The following is a 12,484-nucleotide window of genomic DNA, read 5'->3' on the forward strand; positions in this document are numbered from 1 at the left end:
CTTACATCCTTTTTACCTTTCCCCTCCAGCCTTTTCAGTAAAAGGGGACAGAAGGGAGACTGAAATACTGCTTCAATATCATCCCCGCCCAGCCAAATGCTTACAGCAGTTCCGATTTTTAATTTATGGAAAGACAAAGATCAGAGACAAAAATCTAACTGCACGGATCTGTACATCTGCATACATTGTTTTGTATTTTTAACAACGGAGTTCAGGCCCATTGAAATTCTTTGAAATTCTTTGCTTCAAATAATTTTAAACTAATTAGAAAACTGCTTTCAAGGCCGGGAACAGTGGCTCACGCCTGTAATCCCAGCACTTTGGGAGGCCAAGGTGGGCGGATCACCTAAGGTCAGGAGTTCGAGACCAGCCAGGTCAAGATGGCCTATAATCCCAGCTACTTGGGAGGCTGAGGCAGGAGAATCACTTGAATCTGGGGGGCGGAGGTTGCAGTGACCTGAGATCGTGCCACTGCACTCCAGCCTGGGTGACAGAATGAGACTCCATCTTAAAAAAGAAAAGAAAAGAAAACTGCTTCCAATATTTTCCAGAGCCATTTTTGGCATGTTCTCTCTATAGCACAATTTTTCTCTGAGAAGCATTTGCTTTCTTACTCATTATTCAACTGTCACCTTTGTTTTGAAAGGCAAAATATGTGTGTGGTTTTTAAACAGTTGCTAGTAAGCATGACACAGGCAGCCTACTCTCCTAAGAGGAAAGGTCTGAACGTTGGGAAAACTTACTTTTTAATAAAAGAAAAATGCTTACTCGAATCATTAACTTGGACAACTCCTGTATTTTGCTTTGAAATGATCAGCAAACTTCTCCAATACAAAATATTTTCACAATCACTCCCAATGCATTATACAAGTTTTTTTTTTTTTTTTTTTTTTTTTTTGGTGACGGAGTCTCGCTCTGTCGCCCAGGCTGGAGTGCAGTGGCCGGATATCAGCTCACTGCAAGCTCCGCTTCCCGGGCTCACGCCATTCTCCTGCCTCAGCCTCCCGAGTAGCTGGGACTACAGGCGCCTGCCACCTTGCCTGGCTAGTTTTTTGTAGTTTTTAGTAGAGACAGGGTTTCACCGTGTTAGCCAGGATGGTCTTGATCTCCTGACCTTGTGATCCGCCCGTCTCGGCCTCCCAAAGTGCTGGGATTACAGGCTTGAGCCACCGCGCCCGGCCTATACAAGTTTTACAAAGATTCTAACATTCTGACACTTAAAAAAACACTAATGAAATCATTGTAGCATGTACATGTAATACCTCAAAAGGCTCTGAAAGCACAGGAATAAGTGTGCCATCAGTAGCTCTGCTACTTCCCTCCCAGATCAATGAGATGAAGATGTCCTGATATTCAGCGTTACTCTCCCTCTGAAGATAAACTATAAATCTGAAGAAAGGGTCTGTGTGTTTCCTTATCCCCAATGGACTGTCACGCACTCCCCATCTCGTATCCACACACTGGAGGCTATGGACCCAGGGAACTTGCTGTTTACATCTGTTATTTTGACAAAGTACTCCTTATGCAGATGTTTCATTATCCACAACAAAACTACAAGTGGTTAAGGGCAGGGCCCCATCCTCTGTTTGTCTTGAATCCATAACTGCCTAAATTTGAAAGCTGAGGCAGGCAAGGTCACTGATGGTTAAGGTAGGGTTCTCAAGCTCAGCACTGCTGACATTTCAGTCAGGTAATCGTTGTGCAGGGCTGTCCTGTACACTGTACAGTGTATGGCGACATCCTTGGCCTCTACCCACTAGAACCCAATACAGCAACCCCCTCAGTTGTGGCAATCATAAAAGTCTCCAGGCATTGCCAAATAGTCTCTGGAAGGTAATGCTGCTCGGTGAAGAGTCATTATGGCAGGGTGTAGCACAGAGGACAATGGCTTTCTAACGAAGGCTTCATTGAAGCCTTAAATGTCGAGTAAGAGAGAGCCCAGAAAAGGAGAGCTGGCAGGTGGGCATGACTATGAAAGCATCTGACAAGGAACAGCACTGCGAATAGGAAAGCACTGAAATGCAGAGTCAAGGGGGAGCTGTCCAGGCCTGGAGAGTTGAGGCCAGGTGTGACGCTGGGATGAGCCTCGGTGGAAAGAAAAGCTGCCTGCGTGTGCTACCAGCTGCCCCTCTCTTCTCTCTGTTCCCTATTGGTAATATGTCTGCATTTAAGGAACAAAACCCATTTATTCTTTTCCTCTGAATTCCAAGCAATTATCTCAATGTTATCTTCGGCACCACTGACTTGATTTCCTGTGGTGTGAATTCTACTGTTTACTGCTTCCAGTGTGAAGGTTTATTTTGCTAACTGCATTTAGGTTTCTTTGCAATTCATTTCTTCATTTGATCCCATTCCTCTGCATGTTCTCTGCTAAATCTATGCTTCTCTTTCTTAGAAGCCTGGTCATTTATATACCAGTGAGAAGGCCAGGTAACCTCCTGCAGCAGATCATTTTCAGAGGTTTGCTTCCGAGAAAGAAACAAATGCAAGAAAAGCAATAATCAAAAATAAATAAAACTCTTCATGAGTTAACAGAGGACACATGCAGAATGAAAAAGGAAAACCATTTTACAGTCAAAATCAATGAAAATATTCATATCTAAATATATCCTAGCATAAAATGTACTACTACAAAACTTCTGTGTAACAATAAATGCTACAAAACAGTGAATAATGGCCATGTAATTTTTGAGGTAATGTGTCTCCAGGTAATCCGCCCTTTACACACAAAGGCTTTATAAAGATATTTAAGATATGATAGGGCTCAGACCCTTCCTAAAAAATTACTTACATAGATACATCAACATCTCAAGAATGAAGCAAAAAGCGGCCAGAATGGAATGGAGACACTCTCATAAAAGAGGACAGACATGTCACTCAAGGACATTAGGTAATTACTGGAAAGTATAATGGAAAAACATACAAACTTTGTTTCTTTAAATCAAGTTGACCTAGATGCACATATGGAAGAGTGTCCATGAGGTAAGGTTAAGTGAAAGATCACTGTCTATCATACGAGCACATTTATGTTTTTGTGTTTGTGGGTGTGGCATAGATACTATAAAGAAATACATACATTTGTTCCTATACAAAAAGACATTTTTTTGGAAGGAAACTTAAGAAACCATTGATGGCTGGGCGCGGTGGCTCAAGCCTGTAATCCCAGCACTTTGGGAGGCCGAGACGGGCGGATCACGAGGTCAGGAGATCGAGACCATCCTGGCTAACACGGTGAAACCCCGTCTCTACTAAAAAAATACAAAAAAAACTAGCTGGGCGACGTGGCGGGCGCCTGTAGTCCCAGTTACTCAGGAGGCTGAGGCAGGAGAATGGCGTAAACCCGGGAGGCGGAGCTTGCAGTGAGCTGAGATCCGGCCACTGCACTCCAGCCTGGGCGACAGAGCGAGACTCTGTCTCAAAAAAAAAAAAAAGAAACCATTGATATTGGTTACCTCCAGGAATTGGAGAGGATTAAAAATTTGACAAAAGAGACTTTTATTTTTACTCCATAGCCTCTGTATCATATGAATGTTTTTCATGAACATCATTTTTAAAAACATAAATGGGTCTAAGCTACCAATTTTTCAATTCTTAATAATCTAAAAAAACAAAACTTTAAAAGACCTCTACTTACCTTATAATATAACCCACAAGGTGGTCAGTGTGCGGCAGTACAAACAAAGACTTTCCTGAGAGCTCACATGCATTGCATAAAGCTGCAGCCCTTTCTGAAGCAATGACATCTTCTCCTGTTGATAATCCCCATCAAGACGAATGAGAAATAAAATAACTAATGTGCTTCCCAAATAAGTATTTCCCCAAGTCTGAACAATAGAATTAGGAATAAAAACCCAAACGGCTTTTATCACATCAACAGGACTCACGGGTTCCTTGAAAGCTCTGTGTGGTTCTTAGAGGTCACACAGTATATGCCTTTCAGGAAAACACTGTGGAATTTTCTACGGAGCCAGGATAGGTGGCCAAGTAATGCCAACAGATACACCACTTAACTATTTCAAAAAACATAACTAAAACTGGAAACAATAATTCATGAAAGAAGTCTCCAAAACCATTTTGGATGCTGTAAGTTTCAACACAGAAACAAAAATATATTTTGGTCTACAAAAGTCTGGGAAAGGGGAAATAAGAATCTGAAACTAAGGAATTTTCCAAGAGAAAACTACAAATCCAGCCTTTTTCTTTGCCTTACAGAAAACTAACGAAAAAATTTCATATAAGGAATATAGTTTCAAATCTATCTTAGATAAGTAAATTATATTCTTTTTGGGAAAGCTTTGGAAGCCAAAAAAAATTATACTCTTGTAAAAAAATTCAAGCGAATTAATTGTTTTGTGAATTAAACATGCCTTCCTATATCCCCTACATAAGAAGACAAGTGGAACTAGGGGAAGAGGACTTAAGATTTGCATTCTTTACTATCTTTAATTTTTTACAATAAGCATTTGCCCATGTATCCTTGGTGCTTTTTAAAGTTAACGCACTATCAGCCCTGTAACTGAATGCATAAAAGATTTAAACATCCAAAAAGCCCCTATCTCCCTTTAATAAGAATTGGAGGTATGGAACAATTAATTAATTAGAGAGACTTCGATACCTGGGGGCAAAGGGGTTTTCTTCTGCATCAGAACGACTGCAACTTTTGTGTTTCTTCCTTGTAAACTTTGCCTGCAATGGAAAAGCAATAGTAACATTAAGTATTTTAACTTAAAAAAATGTATTCACGACTTCACATAAAACACAACCTTGGTCATCCAACTGAAGATAAATTTCAACTAAAAAAACCAAGATCGGAAGAAATCTTTTCCTGCACACAAAGCACATATATGTCACAATGATTTAAATTCTAAAAGTATGATCTCACATCTTCTAATCTTAAAAATCTTCCTTAAAAGGAAAAGATTAACGCATACTTTTAGGTAAAAGTTATAATGCAACTTACTTCTTTATGGTGATACACTGCAGAGTAGTCATCCAAAAGAATAAATTATTTCAAACTTAAATAGTGATAAAGCAAAGTGTTTTAAGAGACTAAACAGTAAATTACTATGTCTCCAAAAAAGACAATAAATACAAGAAAAACATTTGGAAATTGAGACCAATTAGTCTTCTAAATTTCTTCACATACCCAGCATTAAATACGGTCAATAATTATGCTACCTGTGAGGAAGAGAACAAGATTAATTGGAAGTCAATCCCCAAAGTGACTACTGCAGTCTGAACGGTACTCCATTGCCTTCAAGAAATGTTAGTGAATAACACACAGGTGCAAACTGAAATAGCCGCCCTGACACAGAAGATCATACCTGACTATCTCCACTCTGGTGGCGCACTCAGACTGCTTTTCTTTCCACTGAGGCTCATCCCAGTCCAGTTCATAGAACACAACCACCAGGGCTGGCACCAGATTCAGATGCTTATTCATCCAGCCAGTCTTTAAGATCCCTTTAGGAATGTACCACTCATATGAAGTTCTCTGCAAACATTGGCAGAAATTGAAGTTACATGAGAGCAGCAGAAACCACCTGTTACTGAGTGCCAAGCACTTTATGTGCATTGATCTCATTCAATATACACACCTCCCGTTTTTGATTAGGAAACTCAGGCTTACAGATTCAGAAGGAACTAGAAAGTGTTGAAGGTGGACTCTCAACCCTGGAGAAGTGATACTTCCCATTTAAAGACTGACTAAAGCCAAAGAGTTTCTATCAGCCCCATAACTGAATGCATAAAATGATGATGCATGTCTAATGATGTCAAGGGTCTCAAATACTTTGTAAAAAAAAAAAAAAAAAAAAAAAAAGGCCGGGCGCGGTGGCTCAAGCCTGTAATCCCAGCACTTTGGGAGGCTGAGACGGGCGGATCACGAGCTCAGGAGATCGAGACCATCCTGGCTAACACGGTGAAACCCCGTCTCTACTAAAAAATACAAAAAAATTAGCCGGGCGAGGTGGCGGGCGCCTGTAGTCCCAGCTACTAGGGAGGCTGAGGCAGGAGAATGGCGTGAACCTGGAAGGCGGAGCTTGCAGTGAGCTGAGAGCCGGCCACTGCACTCCAGCCTGGGTGGCAGAGCGAGACTCCGTCTCAAAAAAAAAAAAAAAAAAATAGTCCATTTCCGGGTAAGTTCTACTTATATTATTCACCATTCCAGCTTCTGTTCTTATAAAACTGCTCAAAAAAAAATTACTTAAAATCCAATATGGCTTTGTTTATTTCAAAGACATATTGCTGTGATGGCATTTCACCTCACTTGTGGATGAAGTAAAAAGCAGAGACCAATTCTTAAACAGAAGCCTCACAGGAGCCACTTGGGTCTGAGCACTAAGTGCCACAGAGTGAGAAAAGGATGCTGTGGATTTGAATGTTAGCCCTGAAGGATGCAGTTGAAACCTCATATTCCTTCTAAATCACCTGCGCTGGCTCAGACTACTCCACTTCATGTTGATCCAATGTCTGCCTCCACCAAGGAAAGATGCGGTCTATAAGGAAAGCTGACACAAAATAACATGGGGACTCAGCCAAGAGCTGGGAATAGAGAAATGAAAAGCAGCTTGAATTCAAGCATTAAAAGAGGAGAAAAGAGGGCTTGTGCTGGGCCCCCTGCCTTCTTGACACAAACATGACACTAAAGAAAAATAATTGTGTAGGCCTGGTGCAGTGGCTCAAGCCTGTAATCCCAGCACTTTGGGAGGCTGAGGCGGGTGGATCATGAGGTCAGGAGATCGAGACCATACTGGCTAACACGGTGAAACCCCGTCTCTACTAAAAATACAGAAAATTAGCTGGATGTGGTGGCAGGCGCCTGTAGTCCCAGCTTCTCGGGAGGCTAAGGCAGGAGAATGGCGTGAACCTGGGAGGCGGAGCTTGCAGTGAGCCGAGATCGCGCCACTGCGCTCCAGCCTTGGGGACAGAGCGAGACTCCGTCTCAAAAAAAAAAGAAAAGAAAAGAAAAATAATAATGTAAGGGCCAGGGCTGGGATGCTATTACTTGCACAATTTCAGACAGCTCAGTTTCCAGGGCTGGATATATGAAATGGTGTCTCCTGTGTGTGGTTCTCAAACACACACAAAATAATCAGCTAGTGACCAAGTCCTACATTCCCAGAGACCAACTGAGGAGGCCCGCAATCTACATTTTTAATAAATAACCCAGGTTATGATGACATACTTGGTCCAGAGATTACTGTATCAGAGACACTGCTCTAGGGCAAAAGGACAAAAAAGGGTATGGTTCAGAACTAAAAGGGTTTTATCACCTAACTTTCAAACCAACCTCATAAGATTATGATAAATAACAAATAATCAATATACATAAATTGCTTAAAACAGCAAACTGTTTTACTGTTTTTTTTACAACTATGTTAGCTATTAGTGATACTATCATCATGATAATAATTATTACCTAAGGTAAAGTAGTCTTTGCTATGTCGTTCACCTTAAAAGTCAGTTTTGAACTTAATACCTTTCTTCATTCTGCAATGAAGAAACTGCCTTAGTTTATGTGTAACTCCTGAAGAACAGGGAATCTGTCTTAAATTCGTATCACTGGCTTGTGGCACAGTTCCAGGTGCCTATCACAAAGCAAGTGCTCAAGAAATCTGTGAAACTGAGCCAAATTACACAGACCATGGGATTCAAAAACGACATTAGTAATGACGGTGGGGACTGCAAGACCTTCCTTTTAGAGGGGACGATGTTAAAAATATGGAGACTTGGGTTTTCTTCCTAAAAACAAAAAAGGGAAAACCTAAGTTCATAGGATAGAAGCTTTACGAAGTAATTATTCCTGAGTTTAAAAAAAAAGAACTATGATTAAATAGACATGCAGTGTATTACATGAAAATGCCTAAGGCTTTCTTTATGCACCGCTGTGACCACTGTCTTGATAAACTCGGCACACACAACAGAACAAAAAAGACACACACACACACACACACACACACACACACGAGAGAGAGAGGGAAAGAACACATACCAGCACAGTGCCATTACCTTGGGTCTACATTTGGGATACTCATGGTCACCTGGGAGCACCTTGAAAGAAATTGGTACTCGATCAGCTCTCCGATTGGCACAGAAGGCGTCCCAGACCGCTCGATGGACTGCATTATAAACTACATCCAGGCCTGTAAGAGTAACAAAGGCCATAGGCCGGCAACACAGTTCCACAGGCAAGTCCCACTGTGTGGGGCTCATGTTTACGATGTCACAAAAAACCTGAAATACAAAGGTTAATATATACATAATTAATTTTTAAAACCTCATATTCATTTACCCAGCCTGGGCAACAAGAGCAAAACTCTGTCTCAAAAAAAAAAAAAAAAAAAAAAAAAAAAAAAAAAAAAAAAAAACCTCATATTCATTTCCAATATATAAATCTCTATTTAAAAATCATTACAAAAAAATCATTACAAGGCCAGGCATGGTGACTCATGCATGTAATCCCAACACTTTGGGAGGCTGAAGCAGGTAGATCACTGGAGGCCAGGAGTTTGAGACCAGCCTAGCCAACACAGTGAAACCTTGTCTCTACTAAAAATACAAAAAATTGGTCGGGCATGATGGCTCACGCCTGTAATCCCAGCACTTTGGGAGGCCAAGGCGGGCGGATTATGAGGTCGGGAGATCAAGACCATCCTGGCTATCATGGTGAAATCCCATCTCTACTAAAAATACACACCTGTAGTCCCAGCTACTTGGGAGGCTGAGGCAGGAGAATGGTGTGAACCCGGGAGGCGGAGGTTGCAGTGAGCCGAGATCACGCCACTGCACTCTAGCCTGGACGACAGAGCGAGACTCCGTCTCAAAAACAAAAAAATTAGCTGGACATGGTGGCACACGCCTGTAACCCCAGCTACTTGGAGGCTGGGGCATGAGAATCGCTTGAACCCAGGAGGCAGAGGCTCCAGTGAGCCAAGATCATGCCACTGCACTCCAGTCTGGGTGACAGTGAGACTCTGTCTCAAAAAAAATGAAATAAATAAAATAATCATTACAAAAAGGCAAAAGGATTTGAGTATCTGCAAACTGTCACGCAAACAGAAGAGAGAAAAAGGGAAAACTTTAATTCCTGAATTGGATCTATTAAAATGTAATAACTACATGATATTTTTAAAAAAATCTTTCATGTTAAAAATGTTGAAGTCAACTTTAAGACAAATGGGTATTTTCAGTAATGTCTCAAAATGCACACAGAACTTTGAAATTAGTAGACCAAGAAAGCAAGAAGGTGATAAAATTAAAATAGATCTACATGATCTATTTCATCCATAAAAGAAAAATATATTGAAAGAAAAATATAAAAGAAAAAGTTGACTTACATATAATAAACTTCCTCTAATTTCTCTGTAATTGCTAATATTGAATGTCTGAATACCTAGGATATTATTAAAATAATAGCCTTTAATTTATGTAATTATCTAAATAGTAGCTATGTTGTCTCATTTGCCACAATATAAAATGTACTCTTTAAAGAAAAATCTGTAAGGGAAAAACTAAAAATGAATGGAAACTTCTCAGAGGATGTTTGCATTGCATTCTTTAGCTAAGAATCAGTCCATAATAAATCTAAAGTATGCCCTGACTTTGTAAGTATATAAAACTATGTTTATCCCAAACAAGACTATCATTATATATATATATAATATATATATATATATATATATATATTTTTTTTTTTTTTTTTTTTTTTTTGAGACAGTCTTTCTCTGTCACCAAGCTGGAGTGCAGTGGCATGATCTCAGCTCACTATAACCTCCACCTCCCAGGTTCAAGTGATTCCCCTGCCTCAGCCTCCCTAGTAGCTGGGACTACAGGCACGCGCCACCACGCCCAGCTAGTATTTTTGTATTTTAGTAGAGACAGTGTTTCACCATGTTGGCCAGGATGGTCTTGATCTCGTGACCTCAGGCGATTGCCCGCCTTGGCCTCCCAAATGAGGTTCTTTTAAAGGATAATCTATACCAGTATACTATAGAGAATTCTGGTAAGGCACAAGTGGCTCATGCCTATAATCCCAGTACTTTGGGAGGACAAGGCCAGAGGACTGTTGAGGCCAGGAGTTCGAGACCAGCCTGGGAAACATAGTGAGATCCTGTCTCTAAAAGAAATAAAAAAGAAAATAGACAGGCATGGTGGTACGCACTTGTAGTCCCAGCCACTTGGGAGGCTGAGATGGGAGGATCACTTGAGTCTAGGTGTTTACAGTTACAGTGAACTATGATTGTGCCACTGCACTCCAGCCTGGGTGACAGAGCAAGATTGTGTCGCAAAAAAAAAAAAAAAGTTATTCCAAACAATATTATCGCTATATTTTAAATATAATCTTATTTGAAAACGAATGTGTCATGAGGCTCTTTTAAAAGGTAATCTACACCAGTATATTATAGAGAAGTCTGATACAATCTTTGTGAAAAGTGAGGCACACTTAGGCTAATACCTGATCCCCAAAACATGGAATATTTTCAACTGAAAGGTTAATTTAGGAAAGACTATTAGTTTTCTCGTGTTTACGTACTGAAAGAACAATAGGTATTGAATAAATGATTTGCAAAGCTTGCCAGAAATGTCTACAACAGATAGTTTTAGAATTGTTTAAATATTTTTAGGACAGGATTAAGCTATGAGGGCAAAGGATTGCATGTTCAGAGAAAGAAACAGTCTAGTTCTGGGTAATTTGGGAATGAAAATTAAAAAGGGGTGACCAGGCTGGGCACAGTGGCTCACGCCTGTAATCCCAGCACTTTGGGAGGCCAAGGAGGGTGATTCATGAGGTCAGGAGTTCAAAACCAGCCTGACGAATATGGTAAAACCACGTCTCTACTAAAAATACAAAAATTAGCTAGGCATGGTGACAGCGCGCCTGTAGTCCCAGCTGCTCAGGATTATGAGGCAGGAGAATTGCTTGAACGTGGGAGGCAGAGATTGCAGTGAACTGAGATCGCACCACTGCACTCCAGCCTGGGCAACACAGCAAGACTCCGTCTCAACAACGACAACAAAAAACACGTGAACAAAATACAATACGGGCACCTTTGCTTAATATGAACGAGTCTAGACTAGAGGCCATTTCCTGTAATAACTCCAGAGTCCCAAAAGACATAGCTGTGGTCTTTGAATATGGAGCTGAAATAAGAGGAACTAAAAATGACTGTGTCATCCAATACAAATACGAGTCACATAAATAAATTAAAATTTTCCAGCAGTCATATTAAAAAGTAAAACGTGGATGGAATTCATTTTAATAATATTCAATTTAACGCAGTACAGTATGTCCAAAATATTATCATACTGACACTAATATAGAAGTTATTAATGACATATTTTACCTTTTTTTGTACCGAGTGTTCAAAATCTGGTGTGTATTTTACACTCACGGCACAACTCAATTCAGACTAGCCTATTTCAAATGCCTGATGTAGCTACCGGCTACAGAACTGGACAGCAGAGATCTAAATTATGGGAAATCTGTTCCAAAATCACTGCATGAAAATTGTAACAGAAATTATTGCCACGTTCTCCCATGGCACTTGAAATGGTCGTGCTTATTCTGCAGCAAAGGAATTTGAATGAGAACACCGATATGCACAGGCGCAGACTGAAAGGATCTCAATGACAGGCTGGAAGGAGAAATTTTCAGATATCCTGGAAGAAGCCAATGGAGCAACCAAGGAAACTATACATGAAAGGAAGCGCAGCTATAGGAGGTGAATAATGGATGGGAGATCCAGTAATGCAAGGGAAGTAAACTGGAAGCTAGCGTGAGAGGTAAGAAAAGTGGCCCAATCAAATTGGGAACTAAAAAAACCCTAAAACCTAACGCGGTTGCTTTTTTTTTCTTTTAACTAACTGGAAGTTCAGGGTGTAGGACACAAGGCTGCTGAGAATGGGATTGAGAGATGTTCAACTACAAAACGAACAAAAGAGGAACGACAGTGTGGGGACGAAACGATGTTTCGATGTTAAAGATGAGAAGAAAACAACCCAGCCTAGGAGAAACACCGCCCCTATGGTCGCAGTATCCGCTCTGGTAGCTCCGGCGAGGAAAGGCAGAGGAATAACATTGCAGTCCCTAAAGTCAGATATCTTCTTCCTCCTCTTATTCCCCTGTCTTAAACCTGGGAGGCCCTAGAAATGGGTGCGTCTTTCCTTGGGTCTAAAAGAGAAGTGCCAGGATTGCACTCGTCGATGGGATTGCAAAACGCAGGCCCCCAAACCAGCATTGTTAAGAGTTAGCTCTCTTCCTCTGCGATCCCGCCTGGCCTCGCGGGTCTCCCGGCCCGGACTCACCCAGGCCCCACGCCCCGGGCCCGCTGCAGCTGAGGCCTGTCGCCGCCAGCCGGGACAAGACGAGGGGAGGCGGCGGGATGTCACAGAACGCCGGGGCCCGTCTCCACCGCTGCAGCCCCACAGCCAGCTCCAACAGGCGAGACTTCCCTGTACCCACCTCCCCCAGCACAGGAAGCAC

At 41.3% G+C, this 12,484-nt stretch overlaps 1 protein-coding gene across 1 annotated transcript in view; it reads right to left on the minus strand.

Annotated features, from left to right (window-relative positions):
• TRAPPC11 (trafficking protein particle complex 11) overlaps positions 1-12,481 on the minus strand; it is a 55,132-nt gene extending 42,651 nt beyond the window's left edge. The window contains exons 1-5 of the mRNA XM_010377919.2: positions 12,307-12,481; positions 8,011-8,235; positions 5,325-5,494; positions 4,616-4,686; positions 3,635-3,749 (exon numbers count right to left, since the gene is read on the minus strand). Coding sequence (XP_010376221.1) covers positions 3,635-3,749; positions 4,616-4,686; positions 5,325-5,494; positions 8,011-8,214 — 560 coding nt within the window. The 5' untranslated portion in view covers positions 8,215-8,235; positions 12,307-12,481. The remainder of the gene's footprint in view (positions 1-3,634; positions 3,750-4,615; positions 4,687-5,324; positions 5,495-8,010; positions 8,236-12,306) is intronic.
• Positions 12,482-12,484: the final 3 nt, after the last annotated feature.

Source organism: Rhinopithecus roxellana, chromosome 2 (genome assembly GCF_007565055.1).
Source record: "Rhinopithecus roxellana isolate Shanxi Qingling chromosome 2, ASM756505v1, whole genome shotgun sequence".
NCBI classification, from domain to species: Eukaryota; Metazoa; Chordata; class Mammalia; order Primates; family Cercopithecidae; genus Rhinopithecus; species Rhinopithecus roxellana.